The sequence below is a fragment of the Gadus macrocephalus genome, chromosome 18 (assembly GCF_031168955.1).
Source record: "Gadus macrocephalus chromosome 18, ASM3116895v1".
Taxonomy (NCBI): Eukaryota; Metazoa; Chordata; class Actinopteri; order Gadiformes; family Gadidae; genus Gadus; species Gadus macrocephalus.
The window spans coordinates 822,247-841,989 of record NC_082399.1 but is presented as its reverse complement, the minus strand read 5'-3'; the positions used below and the strand labels follow the sequence as shown (position 1 = coordinate 841,989).

Genomic DNA, 19,743 nt, shown 5'->3' with positions numbered 1-19,743 from the left:
AAAGTAATTCAGTTTATGTACTATTCTTTTATTCCTTTCTTGTAACTAGCTATTTTGAATATCAGCCCAGGGTACGTAATATGTAACTTAAGTAATTATGTATTGTTGTTGACTGTACAGCTATTGCATAGGTTTGAAGGAAGCCTTTAATTCTGAGCCCGGAACGAAGCATCTGGTGTTGCGTTGTTTCCCTCGGGTTCAGTTCGATGTTGGACCACAGGCATACTGTCGGCCAGAGGGGCGCTAATATTTGCAACACCCGGTGTTTGAGTTGTGGAATGGAGTATTGTTGATGCAGAAAGACGGCAGCGTTATTGTGCATCTGAACCACAGCCACAGTCCGTTTACACCCCAGTGATCCGGAGCGGAGACCAGGAGCGACATGGCGGACACTATAGTGAGTACGACCGGTCCGCGTCGGTCCGGACGCTGCTAACGCGGCTAGCCCGTTAGCTCCAGTTTGGAGTGATGAGGCAGCAGAAATGGCTCGGATGCTAACTGGGAGCTAGGAGGCTAACTGGGAGCTAGCCGTGCCTGGCCTGGTTTACGAGTCCACTGGCGGACTCCCAGCTCACAGTGAAAGGACAGGTTGAGGACAGGGACTCATGGGTTGTTATAGCTCCTGCTAGTGTCGACGTCCATTCGAGACACGGGACTCCTAGGCGACTTTAGAGATGGACGTCAATTCCCCTGTCTCCCGTTAGGGTCGACATCAGAGACATACGTTACTTATCTCCTGATGTTATGACGATCGAGACATACGTTACTTATCCCGAGATAACAGAGACATACTTTACTTGCCTCCTGGAACTGTCAACATTATAGCTTAAAGCGTTAAGTTACTTATCTGTGACTTCCGCAGAGTGGATACTTATTAAGTCTTGTCCAAGAAATATGAGACACATTTGCAGTGGACGGTAAAATACGTCTTCCATGCCATGTAGACATAAGACCAGTGGAACCACTGGTGGTAAACTGGGTGCTGAACATCACAGAAACTCATCCCAAGAGTGCGTATTCAAGGATGACGCCAGTGATATCCTGACACTTTGACTGACACCTGTCAGTTATGTTGACTGCAGACGTCTGAGTTATTCTCAGAAGGAGGCCGTTCAAAATGTTCTGTAAAGTGTGAAGTCACTTGGCAGGAAATTGTTTCCAAAGCCGCATGCATTGTCTTAAAAGCCTTAACTTCCCACATAAGTATATGTTGCCGAACCTGAAAGTTAGGCTCTCAGTAAGACGGGACAACTCAATGCTAATATCCTATTCGGAAAAAAATAAGGAATATATGCAGGATAATTCCTTCCAGGTATCACAAATAGGGCAATAGGTGGCTAGTGGGAATACACTTGTAAATAAATATAATTCTTAACCGTTAATAATTGCCAAATGAGTGGTAGAAAAACATGATGAAATAACACAACAGGGTAGTAAGTCCCTTTCAGGCCATGAGATGAACTCATGCAGAACTGAGCAAGTTTCTTAATATCTAGACTTGAGTTAAGGATTGAAGGCATTTCAAGGAACTTGAAATGTCAGTCTGTCCAAGCAGTTGTGTGTGTGTGTGTGTGTGTGTTGTTGTTTATTTTGGCTTGCTATTGCCTCATAGATCATTCGGGTGCAGTCCCCAGATGGGATGAAGAAAGTTCCTTCCACCAAGAGGGAAACGGCGGCTGGTTTTATAAAACAGGTAAGGAATGAGAAAACTACTACCTCAAGAGTCGGAGTAGGTCACGTTCATTATGAGAGTCGCATAGCGACCCCGGTGATGAACCAGGCATGCACTTCTCTTTGCAGCATTTTACAACCAAAAGGTTCCAGAACACTCCAGTCTCTAGGCTTGTGTTTGGCCTGAGAGTACGCTGTTCTTTTCTGTGTTTTTGTCTCTGCGTGGTCGGTGTGACCTCTCCCAGTAGTGGATTCATGGCCTCAGACTGTGTAGCATTTTGTTCACTGCACATGGAGTATGTTCTGCTTTGAACGATTGTTTAAAAATAACCCCTCAGTATCTCTCTGTGCGACGGTAATGGACTCTGTCCCTCATCCTACCCATAGAGGATCTAAGCTAGGGCAGGCTTTTTTGTTCGAAGCATTTGTCATATTTGTTGAAATTCTGTTAACATCCCGGCAATAAATAAATCAATGCTCTGTCAAAAGAAATAATATATATATCAGCTTTCTGAGGCCCAGAATAATGTTTTTGGGCTACCTCTGTGCACTCTGCCTCAGCACTCATTGTGCATGACTGACCATCTTCCACAAGGCTAACAGTTAAGGCTAGCAGGCTAGTGAGTGAGGGATGTGAAGGGAGGAGTCCTGCCATCACCATCGGGCCCTTGAGTAAGGCACTTAACCCAAGAGGGTTCTAAGGTAGACTGGCCCTGAAGTAATTGATCATTGTAAGTCGCTTTGGATAAAAGTGTCTGCTAAATGCTTCAACAAATAAACAAGAAGTGGGATGTTTTTTGCGACGAGATCCCTTCAAAATCCAAATCCTCTCCAAAAAGTCTCCCCTGGCACTGATATCGTTTGTACTTGCTATGTCTGCGTTGATGTCAAGTATGTTCTTATTGAAGGAGAACACAGGACATGTTTCTACGTCGGTGACCCACCAGTAGTTCCTCCCCCTGGGCTGTGTGAAGAGGGTTGTGTCGTGGTGGTATCCCTGCTTCAGGCAGCAGAGCGTTGCAGCAGTAGTTCCTCCCCCTGGGCTGTGTGAAGAGGGTTGTGTCGTGGTGGTATCCCTGCTTCAGGCAGCAGAGCGTTGCAGCAGTAGTTCCTCACCCTGGGCTGTGTGAAGAGGGTTGTGTCGTGGTGGTATCCCTGCTTCCGGCAGCAGAGCGTTGCAGCAGGCGGGTCACAGTGCAGCAGCCCCAGCCCCTCATTAAAGATTCATGTGTCTTGGTTGGATAGGGCTGACGCCAGATCAGTGGACACGGGTCTTCTCTCGTGGAGCGCAGGATAGCGCTGTGAGGGAGAGAAGGCAGTGTCTGCCTTAAAACCAAACGCGCATGGCCAACCGAACTGCCATTTGGGTTGCATTGGTAACATTTAACCGGCGACCGATTCCCCCTGCTCTCTGTGAGTGCCTGTTGTGCCCCTTGTGTGATGGCACGGTCTTCGTTTAATTAAGCTGGCCTCTACTCGAATCATGACTAAATCTTTCCAACGTAAATACCAAAAGTGTCTTTGATTTAGGTTTCACCATAAAATAGAAACGACAAAACGAAAGAGCAATAGCGTTTGCTTGCTCATTTATCCTTTCTTTGTCTGTCTGTCTGTCCTTGAGTCTGTCTGTCTGTGTTCAAACCCAGGTTGTCTCAACTATATATTTACGTGATGATGGTGTCGCGATAACATTTATATCCTCAGTTGATCCGGGTGTAATGCCTTCGCTGGTGATCATGCTGGTGTGTGTCCAACGGCCTCTCTGGTGGCAGACATGGTAACGATGTCTGCGTGGCTTGATGAGCCGTCTGGGCCCGCCCAACGAGCTGCTAATAGCCCTGAGTCCAGCCTGCTCTGTCTGCAGTGACCTTGTGAGCCCTTCTGACCGCCCCCTCCCTCTCTCTGGCTGCCGTCGTGTGCGTACCAGGATGTTGTTTGATGAGTGTGCTCTTTCTGGCTGTTTATAGTTAAGTTATTAGAACAGTTATTTACAGATATTTAAAAACATGCATAATCAAAATAGTAGAATTGATTTTTTATTGATAGTTTTTGTATTGAATTCTTCTTGGATTAGATTGGAATAACAATCAGAAAAGGCTTGTTATCTCTGATTGCTGAGGGTGGCCAGCAATCCTGTATTCAGGACAATTTCAGCACCTTCGTTCTGTCCTTTTCTCACAATCTCACTGGTGGTGAAGGCAGAGATGGACTTTGTGAAAACCAGTAGGTGTTTTGTTCTAGAATGCGATCTAATGAATATTTTGATGAGAGGATGGGCATTTTTACTGCAGCCCTCGTCTTTCTGCCCAGTTACTTCGTCATGCACACCTCTCTTTTGCTTCCTATAGCTTCACTTTTTCAGTTTGGATGTGTTTCGTAATTTCTTTGCCGCAGCCAGCACTTTTGGTTTCATTTGCTTGGAAACTATTCAAAGCTTTTAGACAGCACGGCCCGACCAACCCCAGCTTGACTTGCCAGGGGAACTCTCTTTCTGTTTCTCTCACACAAACAAACCACCATGCATGCTTTGACTCCGAGGGGGAGACCCACCGCAGGGGAGCCCCTAGCAGTCCAAGGCCACAATGGATGTGCGTAATTGATATTAACTTCATTGGAAAAACAATGTGATGGCATGTCAGCTGGATGCCATAGTCGAGTTGACTCTGAACCTCACGATACCATGCTGACGTTTATTTTAGTGTCGATACGATATGTATTACCATGGTGTAAATGTTGCATCCGATATTTTGTGTGGTTAGGGTTCTTAGTTTTTTTTTAATGACCGTGAAAGGACCAAACATAGTGGATTTGAGTCAACATGATTGCTCAAGTAAAGCGGAAGCAAAGAATCTCGTCTGTTTGATGAGTGGTTTTCCCCGCCCCTCCCTACAGGTGCACTGTTACAAAGTCTGACAGACGGTGTGCTCCTCTCCCGCTTCTCCCAGGTGGCCAAAGAGTTTGGATTCAACTCCAACGGCTTCTCCATCTACCAGAACCGCAACAAGACGGGAGAGATCGACTCCAAGACCTCCAAGAGCCTCAGCATACTCAAGATCAAGTGAGTCAGAGACGCAGCGTGGAGCCGGATGCTCAGGCAGTGCCCGGCGTCACGGTCCCTCGTCAAACACTTAAGAAATACACTTTCAAGCTATAAGCAGCCAATGTTTGAACGTTGTCCGTGATGAATGACTTGAAGTCCTAATCAATTAATTTGAGATCAATTCATTATCGTTTGAGCAATATGTATTACGGTTGTCTTTACCCAGCGTCAAATGAAACTGGAACTCAAACCATCCTCAAACATGCAATTTTTTTTGTGATGGTGTTATAGACTATTAACACGAGTGCCAACCATAACTCGAGGTGTCTGCCCCCCCCCCCCCCGTCCAGGCATGGCGACATGCTGTATCTGTACCCCTCCGGCTCGGTCGGGGTCCCGGCAGAGGTCATGGACACGGCCGCCGCCCACTCGTCCACCTCGCTCCCGTCCACGTCCTTCGCCACCTCGCTGTCCTCGTCGTCGTCCGCGTCGTCGTCGTCTTCGTCGTCCTCCATGATGCCTCGCTCCTCCTCGGGGCCCACCCAGGTCCAGGAGGACAGCATAGACCAGTACCTGGCCAAGCAGGACGGCAAGATCTACAGGAACCGCGACGCCCAGCTGTAAGGACCAGGGCGAAGGGGGGCGGGCGAGGGTCCACCTAGAGGGAGGGGAGCCACACCAACAACACGCTTGATCCGCTCTGAAGGTCGTATTCTGCCTACCTGGAGACCACCTGGAGCCTCACCGATTCAATGCACACGGCCTGATTGACTTGAGAGGCACACGTCAGACGACTCACGGCGGTGACCCCACGTAGTAGCAGAAAAAAAGCTTTAGATTATTGGCCGTGTTATGGGGGCTGTTTTGCCTCCCGCTTTTCCCAGCGTTTTTAGGAGTTTTTAAATGCTGCTTATCTTGTGTTGGTTGCAGGTGTCGACACGGAGCTCTGGGGAAGTGCGTGCACTGCGTTCCATTAGAGGTATCTGTCCATGTTGTCCTTTTAACCAAACATCCCCCGTCTTTCCTCGTCCTTCCACTAATCTGCCTTCCTCCTCCTAGCCCTTCGACGAAGACTACCTGAACCACTTGGACCCGCCGGTGAAGCAAATGTCGTTCCACGCCTACATCCGCAAGCTGACGGGCGGGGCCGACAAGTAAGCAGCCAACGCTTCTGAGGTCTCTCTCCGAGTAACAACACAACCCTCTGTTGTCCCTACATTTAAACTGAGAGCATTTAGCAGATTATTTGATCTAAAGCTGTTAAACGGCTCATACACGCATTCACTCAGCGACGGCGGAGTCAACCACGACGGGCTGGTCAGGAGCAGTCAGGGTGGGGCGTCTCGCTCAGGGACACCTCGACACTCAGGAGGAGGCGGGATCCAACCAGCAACCCGCTGTACCTCCTGAGCTAAGCCGACCACGACATTCTTATACCGACCTTTCTCTCTTTCTGTCCCCCCCCCCCACCCTCTCCGTCCCCTGCCCCTGCAGAGGGAAGTTTGCGGCTCTGGAGAACATCAGCTGTAAGATCAAGTCTGGCTGCGAGGGACACCCGCCCTGGCCCGAGGGCATCTGCACCAAGTGCCAGCCCAGCGCCATCACCCTGAACAGACAGGTACTGCTCCCGGGCAGCAGCCGCTGGAGGAGAGGAGGCTGCTGGGGAACCCCCGGTCCCATAGGGTTAAAGGGGACCTAGCATACCGCCAGGGGTGGGGCTGATCAGCCGTTACATCTGCCTCTTCTGACATCACGGGTGGGCGTGTCCACCTCGATGTATGACGGATAGATGAGCAACGTTTGCTGCAGTCCGCTGGGCAGGCCGGTAGACTGATCTATCCAGCACACATCGAGGTGGAGTCGCCCGCTTGTGATGTCACAAGGGGCATATTTTCAAAACGGCTTGTAAGGCTAATCACACTCACACCTGGTGGCATGTCATGGGACCTTTAAGTGGCTGAAAGAGGGAGCGAAAACAAGGAGAATTAGGTTGAAGACTCTGAGCGACTGTTATTGTCTGTAAGGGTACTATTCAGTTCGTTTTCTGAAGGAACAGGATGTCTTATACCCATGACATCTTGAAAATAAATTAAATTTTTTCTGTTAAAATGAGATTTTTTTTTTTCTGTTAAAATGAGATTATCCCCGCCTGGATCATTACAGAGAGATTCAGTATTGAGCTTATTTTAAATATACTACTCTTAAATAATTGTTCTTCAATTAAGTCAACTCCCATGTAACTTTTTCCTTCACGGCGGTCCAGCTGTGACTCTGAGGTGGGCCTGACTCAGCCGCTCTCTAAAGACGTGCACAATACTGAAGGATGGGAAGGCATTTCTTAAAGTCCACCGCCCCTCTGTCCTCAGAGGCACAGACACAGTGTCCACCTCCAGGTCCCTCTGACCCCCCCCCGTCCCTCTGTCTGTCCTCAGAGGCACAGACACAGTGTCCACCTCCAGGTCCCTCTGACCCCCCCCCGTCCCTCTGTCTGTCCTCAGAGGTACAGACACAGTGTCCACCTCCAGGTCCCTCTGACCCCGTCCCTCTGTCTGTCCTCAGAGGTACAGACACAGTGTCCCCCTCCAGGTCCCTCTGACCCCCCCCCGTCCCTCTGTCTGTCCTCAGAGGCACAGACACAGTGTCCCCCTCCAGGTCCCTCTGACCCCCCTGTCCCTCTGTCTGTCCTCAGAGGCACAGACACAGTGTCCCCCTCCAGGTCCTCCCTCTGACCCCCCCCGTCCCTCTGTCTGTCCTCAGAGGTACAGACACAGTGTCCCCCTCCAGGTCCCTCTGACCCCCCCGTCCCTCTGTCTGTCCTCAGAGGTACAGACACAGTGTCCCCCTCCAGGTCCTCCCTCTGACCCCCCCCCGTCCCCCCCCCGTCCCTCTGTCTGTCCTCAGAGGCACAGACACAGTGTCCCCCTCCAGGTCCCTCTGACCCCCCTGTCCCTCTGTCTGTCCTCAGAGGTACAGACACAGTGTCCCCCTCCAGGTCCTCCCTCTGACCCCCCTGTCCCTCTGTCTGTCCTCAGAGGTACAGACACAGTGTCCCCCTCCAGGTCCCTCTGACCCCGTCCCTCTGTCTGTCCTCAGAGGTACAGACACAGTGTCCCCCTCCAGGTCCTCCCTCTGACCCCCCCCCCGTCCCTCTGTCTGTCCTCAGAGGTACAGACACAGTGTCCACCTCCAGGTCCCTCTGACCCCCCCCGTCCCCCCCCCGTCCCTCTGTCTGTCCTCAGAGGTACAGACACAGTGTCCCCCTCCAGGTCCTCCCTCTGACCCCCCCCCGTCCCCCCCCCGTCCCTCTGTCTGTCCTCAGAGGTACAGACACAGTGTCCCCCTCCAGGTCCCTCTGACCCCCCCCCCCCCCGTCCCTCTGTCTGTCCTCAGAGGTACAGACACAGTGTCCCCCTCCAGGTCCCTCTGACCCCCCCCCCGTCCCTCTGTCTGTCCTCAGAGGTACAGACACAGTGTCCCCCTCCAGGTCCTCCCTCTGACCCCGTCCCTCTGTCTGTCCTCAGAGGTACAGACACAGTGTCCCCCTCCAGGTCCCTCTGACCCCCCTGTCCCTCTGTCTGTCCTCAGAGGTACAGACACAGTGTCCCCCTCCAGGTCCCTCTGACCCCCCCCCCCCCGTCCCTCTGTCTGTCCTCAGAGGTACAGACACAGTGTCCCCCTCCAGGTCCTCCCTCTGACCCCGTCCCTCTGTCTGTCCTCAGAGGTACAGACACAGTGTCCCCCTCCAGGTCCTCCCTCTGACCCCCCTGTCCCTCTGTCTGTCCTCAGAGGTACAGACACAGTGTCCCCCTCCAGGTCCTCCCTCTGACCCCCCCCCCGTCCCTCTGTCTGTCCTCAGAGGTACAGACACAGTGTCCCCCTCCAGGTCCCTCTGACCCCCCCCCCGTCCCTCTGTCTGTCCTCAGAGGTACAGACACAGTGTCCCCCTCCAGGTCCTCCCTCTGACCCCGTCCCTCTGTCTGTCCTCAGAGGTACAGACACAGTGTCCCCCTCCAGGTCCCTCTGACCCCCCCCCGTCCCTCTGTCTGTCCTCAGAGGTACAGACACAGTGTCCCCCTCCAGGTCCCTCTGACCCCCCCGTCCCTCTGTCTGTCCTCAGAGGTACAGACACAGTGTCCCCCTCCAGGTCCCTCTGACCCCGTCCCTCTGTCTGTCCTCAGAGGTACAGACACGTGGACAACATCATGTTCGAGCACCACACCATCGCAGACCGCTTCCTGGACTACTGGAGGAAGACGGGCAGCCAGAGGATGGGCTACCTGTACGGACGCTACACCGAGCACAAGGACATCCCCCTGGCCATCCGCGCAGAGGTGGCCGCCATCTACGAACCCCCACAGGTCAGCTGCTGGGGCGCACGGCCAGTCAGTCAGTCATCAGTCAGTCAGTCGTCAGTCAGTCAGTCGTCAGTCAGTCAGTCGTCAATCAGTCGTCAGTCAGTCTCTCAGTCAGTCAGTCATCAGTCAGTCATCAGTCAGTCATCAGTCATCAGTCAGTCATCAGTCAGTCTCTCAGTCAGTCATCAGTCAGTCAGTCAGTCAGTCAGGCAGGGGATCTTGACTTTATGAATATTCCAACTGTGGTGTACTGTGAACATCAAGTGCGGCTGGCGTCTATTTAAATGGTAGTGTTCCCAGGGAACCACAAGAGGGCAGTATTCACGCATGTTTGCTCCTCCTAAGCTGCCCTATAACCCCCCTTTCCTCCTAAACTGCCCTATAACCCCCCTCTCCTCCTAAGCTGCCCTATAACCCCCCTTTCCTCCTAAACTGCCCTATAACCCCCCTCCTGGGTTGCAGAACGCCACCCAGAACAGCCTGGAGCTGCTGGAGGACCCCCGGGCGGCGGCCGTGGAGGAGATCGCTGCCAAGCTGGGACTGGTCAAGGTGGGTCTCCCCAGTGTTGGTGTGGACCAATCGTGTTGTTGGAGGCGGGATCTGTGACCGCTTAATGGGCGGACAGGAAACCCAAACACGGGTGCTTAACTTTTCCCGGTGGGAAGACATCCCAAACATCCTGGCTGAACACCGATGTTCTTAGAAATAGTGTCTGGTTGTGAAGGTTTTAAACCAGCGCCCTGTAGACTACTGTAGGAATACATTCTGGAGTCAGCTGGTGAGTTTGTCTTGGGCAGAATATGTCCGTAAGGAATATGTCCGTAAGGAATATGTCCGTAAGGAAACTCCGGGCGGGAATATATCCCGCCCGGAGCCGTCTCCGCCCTGACGCGTTCCGTCGTTGACTGACAGCCTCTCCACGAGGCAGCGGGACCGGCCCGGTGGAAGCGTTCTCGCCGTTAGACGCGGCTGGCGCCCGTCCTGGCTTTATTCTGGGGTTTTTACGGCGCCTTGCTCTGTTCCCAGGAAACACGAGCAGGGCATCCTGTAACCTGCGGCCTCCCAGGATGCTTTGCACCTGGTGCTCTGCTGCTCACTGAGTTATGGCTGTGCAGTTAGGGGGGGGGGGGGGGGGGGGGATTCTTTCAACACAGCTCTTGTGTGTTATTGTAGTATTGCTTCCCGAAGCATTGAACCCATTGTACAGTTCTATAAATTAAAAGCAATGGTCCATCTCACAGTACTGCGTGGCGTCCTGGAGGTCCCCGGGTAGAGGGCGTACCATTGAGGCCCGGTCCTCAGCGCAGCGCCCGGGGGTCGAACCCGGCCCGTGGTCGAACCCGGCCCGGGGTCCTTTACATTCACACTCAGGAGATCTAGCAGAACCTTTTATCAACAGCTATTTACAATGAGTGCATTTGTCATAAGGAAGTGAAATCATATATCGCTGTCTTTGCTGCAAGTCTTCCCTTCTCACTCCCATACCTTCCTCTCTTACTCTTATAAAAAAGGATCTATTATTAAATCTTTAAATAGTTTATAATAATACAATAATGCAGTGATTAGATCTCCGCTCCATGGCAGTGCTCTTTCTGCAACGTGCTTCAATAACGTACTAGTGGAGAACCCAGGGAACCGGAGACCAGCGCTCCCTCTCCCTCCCTCTCCCTCCCTCTCCCTCCCTCTCCTCCCCTCCCCTCCTCTCCTCTCCTCTCCTCTCCTCCTCTCTCCTCTCCTCTCCTCTCCTCCTCTCCTCCTCTCCCTCCCCTCCTCCTCTCCTCTCCTCCCCCTCCTCTCCTCCTCCCCTCCTCTCTCCTCTCCTCCCCTCCCCCTCTCCTCCCCCTCTCCTCTCCTCCCCCTCTCCTCTCCTCCCCCTCTCTCCTCCCCTCCCCCTCTCCTCTCCTCTCCTCTCTCCCGGGGTCCATAAGGTCCTCATCAATAACACGAGGGCATTCTCTGAATTCCGGCCGCTCTGCGCAAAGAACTTCCATATGCTGCGCCGCTCTTAGGACCGAGCCACTAAATCACACGTGAACCCCCCCCCCTCCTCTGATGGGCCTCAGAGAGGCTGCCCCCCCCCCCCTCCTCTGATGGGACTCAGAGAGGCTGCCCCCCCCCCCCCCCCCCCTCCTCTGATGGAGTTGGTTGGGTTGTGTTGGGTCTGGTTGGGTTGGGCCTGGTTGGGTTGGGTCTGGTTGTGTTGGGCCTGGTTGGGTTGGGTCTGGTTGGGTTGGGTCTGGTTGTGTTGGGTCTGGTTGGGTTGGGTCTGGTTGTGTTGGGTCTGGTTGGGTTGGGTCTGGTTGGGTCTGGTTGTGTTGGGTCTGGTTGTGTTGGGTCTGGTTGTGTTGGGTCTGGTTGGGTTGGGTCTGGTTGGGTTGGGTCTGGTTGTGTTGGGTCTGGTTGGGTTGGGTCTGGTTGGGTCTGGTTGGGTTGGGTCTGGTTGGGTTGGGTCTGGTTGGGTTGTGTCGTTAACTGTGTGTCGTGTGGTGTCGTTATTAACTGTGTGTAATCTGTCCTCCAGGTGGGCTGGATCTTCACCGACCTGATATCGGAGGACACCAGAATAGGAACCGTCCGCTACTCGCGGAACCAGGTGAGCTAGTGGCAGTTCTGCAGCGACGCTTCGGCCTCTGGCCCTTCAGCTTCAGTACAACATGGCTCTGGGTGCTACGGCCTCTGGCCCTTCAGCTTCAGTACAACATGGCTCTGGGTGCTACGGCCTCTGGCCCTTCAGCTTCAGTACAACATGGCTCTGGGTGCTACGGCCTCTGGCCCTTCAGCTTCAGTACAACATGGCTCTGGGTGCTACGGCCTCTGGCCCTTCAGCTTCAGTACAACATGGCTCTGGGTGCTACGGCCTCTGGCCCTTCAGCTTCAGTACAACATGGCTCTGGGTGCTACGGCCTCTGGCCCTTCAGCTTCAGTACAACATGGCTCTGGGTGCTACGGCCTCTGGCCCTTCAGCTTCAGTACAACATGGCTCTGGGTGCTACGGCCTCTGGCCCTTCAGCTTCAGTACAACATGGCTCTGGGTGCTACGGCCTCTGGCCCTTCAGCTTCAGTACAACATGGCTCTGGGTGCTACGGCCTCTGGCCCTTCAGCTTCAGTACAACATGGCTCTGGGTGCTACGGCCTCTGGCCCTTCAGCTTCAGTACAACATGGCTCTGGGTGCTTCGGCCTCTGGCCCTTCAGCTTCAGTACAACATGGCTCTGGGTGCTACGGCCTCTGGTCCTTCAGCTTCAGTACAACATGGCTCTGGGTGCTACGGCCTCTGGCCCTTCAGCTTCAGTACAACATGGCTCTGGGTGCTTCAGGCGCAGGGAGAGGATCAGGGCAGACAGTTGAGGCACATCGTTATCCGATATCAGTCCAGGAGAGACATGTACGCGAACGCATGCAGACTTTGACAAGACAAGCACCGCGCTCAATAAGCACCCCGCTCAATAAGCACCGCGCTCAATAAGCACCGCGCTCAATAAGCACCGCGGTCAATAAGCACCGCGGTCAATAAGCACCGCGGTCAATAAGCACCACGTTCAATAAGCACCACGTTCAATAAGCACCGCGCTCAATAAGCACCGCGCTCAATAAGCACCGCGCTCAATAAGCACCGCACTCAATAAGCACCGCACTCAATAAGCACCGTGGTCAATAAGCACCGTGGTCAATAAGCACTGCGCTCAATAAGCACCGCACTCAATAAGCACCGTGGTCAATAAGCACTGCACTCAATAAGCACCGTGGTCAATAAGCACCGCGCTCAATAAGCACAGCATATATGAAGTTATAACAGATGACCAGAAACGGTTCCACACATCGTACAGTGAAGCTCAGCTTACTGTTTACCAATGTTAAGCAGAGTGACGAGAGAGCCGAAGTTAGTCTTTTTTAAAGTCCGTTACTCGTACCATTTCGTGCTTAATATTCCAATCCAGATTTTCCAAGTGGGTTTTTACATGTGGTGTATCTAGGGCTGTAAGTATCGTGTGACCTTTGGTGCGTTTCTTTACTATAGCATGAAAGTATGTTTCCTCACTGCTGTACACACCGCTGTCGGCCCACAGGACTCGTACTACCTGAGTGCCGAGGAGTGCATCACTTCAGGATACTTCCAGAACCTTCACTCAAATCCCTGCAGACTGTCCCGCGACGGCCATTTTGGCTCCAAATTTGTCACAGTGGTGGCAACAGGTGAGCTGGTGGCCACGGCCTTTTGTTAAAGTGCTTTGTACAGAAAAATATAAATGTTGCTCTCCCAGACTCCGGCTGAAATCAGGATGCATTCGATGGTCTCTACTTTATGGGTAGAGTGTGTCGACCTCAGGCTCACGCCAATTGTGCGTGTGTGTGTGTGTTATAAACATATTTAATTATGAACACTCAACTCTAAACATTAAATATGTTAAGAGTTGAAAAGTTGCAAGAATATGGATTAATTTGAAGATCCACACCAACAACCAAGGTGGAACATATCTGATGATACCATTGTCATGAATGAGGTCAACAGGTACCGAGTTATAAGCTTAAACCTTCAGACGTATGCGGACGTCCTCAATGAAGTGTGTGTGTGGGGGGGGGGGGGGGATTAAAGAGGTTCCACCCCCCCTCTCTGCGGCCCACTCACCCCTGGCCGCAGCGCCTCACGGTGCTGGCGTCCAGGTGAACACCTGAGCCTCACCCCGGCTGTCTTGTGTCTGCAGGCGGCCCGGACAACCAGGTGCACTTTGAGAGCTACCAGGTGTCCAACCAGTGCATGGCCCTGGTGAGGGACGAGTGCCTGCTGCCCTGCAGAGACGCCCCCGAGCTGGGCTACGCCAAGGAGTCCAGCTCGGAGCAGTACGTACCCGACGTCTTCTTCAAGGTAAGGGCCCCCCACGTGTTGGAGGAGGAGGACCGCACTAGAGCTGTACCCATACCAGCATCGGACACTCCTCCCGTACCAGTATCGGACACTCCTCCCATACCAGTATCGGAAACTCCTCCATACACATACCAGTATCGGAAATTCCTCCGATACCGATACCAGTATCGGAATTTCCTCTGATACCAGTATCGAAAATTCCCCCAATTCCACCTTAAATGCAGTATGGGCAAGTATCCAAGTCTATGAGCTGATCCGATATACGATCACATGACGCATTCACTGCAAAGGCAACGAACATCACAAACACGTGCAGTGTTATGCTGTTTGTTAACGGTCAGAGTTGACGAAGTGTGTCGACACACACCTCATGTGTGTGTTCAAGCTGTCTTATTATAATAATGGATAATAAATGTCAATGATATAGTTCTGAAAAAAATAATTGTCGACATTAAGTCAACCGAACTATACAGCGCTGTCAATGAGAACCCTTCAGTAAGAACAAGTGCTTTAAGTAGTTACAATGCTAGATGCTGTATCGGTATATACTCTGTATCGGCCGATACTCAGGCTAAGGAATCGTAAACGGTATCGGGAAGGAAAAAATGGCATAGGAACTGCTCTTGTTGAATGTACGATACCATCATGAGGTTTATGTTTGAATGCTGGTCAGTGGAATTCATGTCTTAAAACAGGGGTTCTCAAAGTTTTGACAACTGAGGGCCAATTTAGGAACCCAAAATTTGACTGAGGGCCGCCAAAGGAAAAAAAATGTTGGCGGGAAACGCCGTCAGCATCCCAGTGGTGAAAAAAAACATTGCACCCGCACCGTGGACCTCTGGGAGTGAGGTCAAGTGAGGTCTAAATCATGAAACTGAGGTTCACCCTTTCAAAGTAATGTACAGCCGGATTAAAACTAAAAAATGTAAAAGGATTTAATTGAAAGCTAGAGAGAGTCGAATTTTCTCTTTATATTTATTTATATTTGTTTAAATTAATATTGATAAAAAAAAATAAAAAAAAAGTTTATTTTTTATTTTTATTTTTTTATAACTTACATAATTATGTATGTCATTGCGGGCCGCCAGGAATGATTCCGCGGGCCGCCATTGGCCCGCGGGCCGCACTTTGAGAACCAATGTCTTAAAAGATGGAGCAAATGCTAATGTGTTTGGTTTCCCTCCCGGCAGGACAAAGACAAGTTTGGAAACGACGTGACGTTTCTTGCCCGGCCTCTGCCTGTTGAATACCTGATCATAGATGTGAGTATTTAGTCACCTGGTGTCATGATATTGTGTGTTCACAGTATTGGTGGATAACTATTTGAGATAGTTGGGATTGTTTTTCTTTCCAAATTAGTCTACAACAAATGACCAGAGGTGCACTCCGTTGTACCTCTTGACGGTGTATAGAGCAAATTTGCCCATTATTTTGAAAAACATATTCACTGTCAAGTAACAGACATAATTTGACTATACTTCAGTATTTAATTAGACTCCATAAAAGGCTCATGAAGTCCGTATGGATCATGTGTGCTTAACGACTAAATAGTGATCATTCTGTCCACAGATCACCACCACCTTCCCCAAGGATCCCCAGTTCACCTTCTCCTCCACCGAGCGTTTCCCCATAGAGAACCGCGACGTTCTCGGAGAGACGCAAGTAAGCAAGCCCACCCCCCCTCCCCCACCTTCAGACGTTGGACCGTAACCTCTAACCTCTTCATCCTGACTCGCTGTCGTTTGTCTCCGCAGGACTTCCACAGCTTGTCCACGTACCTGTCCCAGTCCAGCTCCACCTCCTTCCTCAACATCGTGTCTGATTTCCACCTGCTCCTCTTCCTCGTCACCAATGAGGTCATGCCTCTGAGAGTGAGTCTTGCGGCCTCCAAATTAGCTCCTCGTGTCACAGCGCTAGGAAAGAGATGACGCAGATTACAGCCACATGTTCCTCCGGCCCGGAATGGTGTCCGGCGTCGTTATCCGGGAATGTTCCTGTGGAGAGATCGGGCCGTTGCCTTAACGAGGACCCGCCTGGCGGCTCCTTGAACTCAGTTGTTGCAGCGCCGGGTTTATGTACCGAGGAGGCTGCATGACGCCATTGGCTTCGCTAGTGCTGGAGAAAGAAAAAAACAAACATAATTGTGGACAGCTTGGAATGAAACGATGCGCTCGCTGAGACAGCTGCCTCTGGGTCGCTACAGCGTGTTGCCATGGCGCGCGTTCAGTGGTCTGTTGTTGTTGTTCTCCCCAGGACAGCATCGGGCTCATCCTGGAGGCCGTGAAGACCTCCAACGAGGACCTGGCCCAGACCTGGAAGAAGTCCGAGCAGTGGGCCACCATCGAACAGCTGTGCAGTAAGTCCTCGCTCCGAGCTGGACAGGGGGTCTGAGAGGAGATCAGGAGAGGCAGGATGCAGCTGAAGAGAGCAGGATTATTCAAATAAATGACCCCAGATATGACCCCTCCCTCCCTACGTTCTGCTGACATTGACGAGTGTTGCATTCACACACCTGGGATGTAGTGATTGGAACCTTTCGAGGTTTGGATCCCTTTGGCAAAATGGCGTCAGTTTGTCCGTCAGAGTCCGGGACACTCGGCTATAGCACGTGCACGTTGGACACCTAATGCTGACCGCCCCACAAAGCTTCTCTCCAAGGCCTTACCAGCCATCATGTGTACGTTTTCATTAATCAAGTGATGCATAGAAGGTGATTCCACTGATTCAGCATCCCACTTGTAGGTAGGCTAAGGTAGCCCGGCACGATGTTAATGTGATCAGAGTGCATCGGTATCGGCTGTCCCCGTCACCATGCATCATTTGGTCTCGTTCAGAGAGTAGCTGCCAGGCTGTCCAGATTAGAATCAGATTTAATCTAGTCTATTTGATCTTGTTCAGTGAGTTCTGCCAGTTGTCTCCGCTCGAGTCACTCGTTGACGTCCTCGTCCGAGACAGTGATTCCCCTTCATTCATTGGTTGTCCTGCTTCATATGGTTAGAGCGACTGCACCAGCGAGTTGGCATGGCCAGGATGAGTTGGGATACGTCTGTAACAGGCTGAGCCGTTGCATACCGCACACTAAAGAGTCGTTAGGAAAGAGTTGTTGGTTCATTTTGTCCCATCACTAGTTGACGGGTAAGATGGATAGCCCAAACCATCAGGAAAGAAGCTCTCATTGGTCAGATTTGAATATCAAGAGTCTAAAATCACACATTAATTAAAAACCACTATTCTCCCCGTGTGCCCCCCCCCATTAAAGCTGACTGCTGTGCTACCTCAAACTAACCCCTGACAGTAGAGCCCTCAGGTCTCCGTCATGGTCTCCCTCATGACCCCCCACTGTCTCCCCCCCCCTCCCCAGGTACGGTGGGGGGCCAGCCTCCCAGCTCCCTGGACTACGGCGCCGTCGGGGGGCCCTCGGCCGCCTCCTCCTCCTCCGCCGCCATGTGGTCCTGCCTGCACTGCACCTTCATGAACCAGCCCGGCACCGAGCTCTGTGAGATGTGCAGCCTGCCCCGCGGGTAGGGCCCCCGCGGGCCCCCCCCGCGGGCCCCCGCAGCCCCCCGGGCCCCGCAGCCCCCCCCCCCCGCAGCCTCACCCCTCAGGCCCCCGCAGCCCCCCCCCCCGCGGGCCCCCGCAGCCCCCCGGGCCCCGCAGCCCCCCCCCCCCGCAGCCTCACCCCTCAGGCCCCCGCAGCCCCCCCCCCGTGGGCCCCCGCGGCCCCCCCCCCCGCAGCCTCACCCCTCAGGCCCCCGCGGCTCTCTAGTGTCTCTTCGTCGCTCCACCGAAGCCGTTTCTCATCAATGGCTCAAATAAATGCTGTGCTGTGTCTCCTGACCGCGGCGAGGAATGCTCTCAAATCGTTCCGTCTCTCCCTCCAGTGACCCCCCCCCCCCCACAATATTATTTTGAACATTTTTGTGTAAATAATCATAGGTTTGAGGAATGATATTGCTATTTAATTTGTTTTGTTTTTTCAATTGTAGCGTGGTGGTTTTTCTTTTTTCAATACTTCCAGTTGGACGTTTGCTCAGGCCTGTTTTTATACATCGATAGCCCCCCCCCCCATACAATCAGTACAATTCCAAATCTAAAGAGGTTACTGCAATTAATTAGACAAAGGCGACGGGTGTGTTTTTCTTTTTCCTTTTTTATTTATTAATTTTGCAACTAATTCGGACTGAAAGCCCCCCGACTGCTGTAAGGAGAACTCGGAACGGCGCTGGACCTGCCAGACGCTGCGACGGCGATGTGTTTCCCCAGTTTGATGAGCCATATTAGACCCCGGCCCCCCCGGCCCCAGCACCTTGAGTTGCTCTAGCGGTGGGCTGGAGTCCGTTCGTTCAATCCCACGCCCTACTCCCTACTCCTCTGTCTGAGTCACCGACTGATGAACAGCCCTGGTGACTTCCCCCCCCCCCCCCCCCCCCCTGCCCCCTGTTAACCCCCCCCCCCCCCCCCCAACGCGCTCGGAATATTTTCCAGCCCGGCTTTGTTCCAGAGGGGGGGCAGGAGAACACCCTGGTAATGGGGGGCTTTTCCTTTTTTTTTTTTTATGGAACCTTGGTGCGTCACCCATCAATCAACCTTCAAAGACTACCGCTCCCAGAATGCCGAGGGTCACAGGACTACCGCTCCCAGAATGCCGAGGGTCACAGGACTACCGCTCCCAGAATGCCGAGGGTCACAGGTTTCCGTGGCGGTTTATTGGACTTTCTTTCTCATGCTCGGCTCAAATTGGGGCTCCTTTCATCCAGTTGAGTTTTGTTCATGCAGGTTAACGAAAGCGGGGAATCCAGAACAGTCTGTAGTCCGACCATGATGGGAGTCCGATTGTTCCTACGAAGCATCAATTTAAATCCAATGCATAGGCGTTTTGAGACACTGACCTGTCAAACTAAGATGCATCGTTGAATGCTATTAATGAGGAGTTGAGGGTTGATTTCCAACGATGAATTAAGTCGATCTCCGTTTGAGTTTTCTTTGGTCCCCATCTCCGCCCAACATTGTTAAAATGTATTTTTGATTGGTCCTCTTCGACCATCCGAGTCCCGGTTTGAGTGGCGAGTTGCCTGATGATGTGATACTGAATTAGTTTGGTTTGGGTTTTGATTTATTCCGACCTTTATCCCGGGTCGGCTGAGTGTGGATGCTATTTGGTCCGAGCCTACGGCGAGCCATAGAGGATCCAAGTGTTGTAGACCCGGATTTAAAACCTAATAAAGAACAATTAATTCCTAAAATCCAACATCCTGTCGTCATTTGTCCGCGATAGAGGAAGGACACCCTTCCAAGGTGCTCGGTGACCCAAAGGAAGAAGCATCGGCCATCCCTGACGGTGGAGTAGTGCAGCCTGGTTCTAATCACGCGGCGCAGCGCCTAGCGTTTGATTTATGCTCAGAGGGGTTTGGGTCCTACTTCTCCCTGCAGTTAGGTAGAGAACATCCCTCACACGGCCCCCCCGTCCACCGCACAGCAGATCAGAGGGTCCTGTTACCGGCACGTCTGAGGCTGGAAGGTCAGCGCCAGTTCTGAGCCTCATCTCCATGGCAACGCTGGACTGCCTGCGCCTCAGATGGACAGCAGATGAAGGAGGCCGCGCACTGCTGCAAGAAGGGTCGCAGAACGGGCTGATCCCAACGCAGTTCCCTAATCGTTTGTAAATGATTAGAGCTAATCAATCGCAGATACACGATAACCGATGGAGGCAGCATTAAAGTGCATGTGCTTTGGGATTTGTTTTGTTTTGGGGGCGGAGTCCAAAGACGCATCGTCCTCGTCTTGGAAAAGTTGGGAGGTGTGTGTCTGTCTGG

At 52.4% G+C, this 19,743-nt stretch overlaps 1 protein-coding gene across 1 annotated transcript; it reads left to right on the top strand.

The window, feature by feature from the left end:
* Positions 1-194: 194 nt before the first annotated feature.
* Positions 195-17,507, top strand: nploc4 (NPL4 homolog, ubiquitin recognition factor). Its single transcript, XM_060037730.1, has 17 exons — positions 195-397; positions 1,613-1,693; positions 4,617-4,729; positions 5,062-5,331; positions 5,642-5,690; positions 5,771-5,865; positions 6,206-6,329; positions 8,890-9,069; positions 9,529-9,615; positions 11,588-11,659; positions 13,134-13,260; positions 13,770-13,930; positions 15,121-15,192; positions 15,500-15,592; positions 15,685-15,801; positions 16,184-16,286; positions 17,292-17,507. Exons 1-17 carry the CDS (start codon positions 383-385, stop codon positions 17,453-17,455), a joined length of 1,923 nt encoding a protein of 640 aa, XP_059893713.1. The 5' UTR covers positions 195-382; the 3' UTR covers positions 17,456-17,507.
* Positions 17,508-19,743: the final 2,236 nt, after the last annotated feature.

Coding starts and splice junctions, on each gene's coding strand:
- nploc4 (XM_060037730.1), top strand. Junction 6,330..8,889: donor CCATCACCCTGAACAGACAG/GTACTGCTCCCG, acceptor GTCTGTCCTCAG/AGGTACAGACACGTGGACAA. Junction 13,931..15,120: donor TACCCGACGTCTTCTTCAAG/GTAAGGGCCCCC, acceptor CCCTCCCGGCAG/GACAAAGACAAGTTTGGAAA.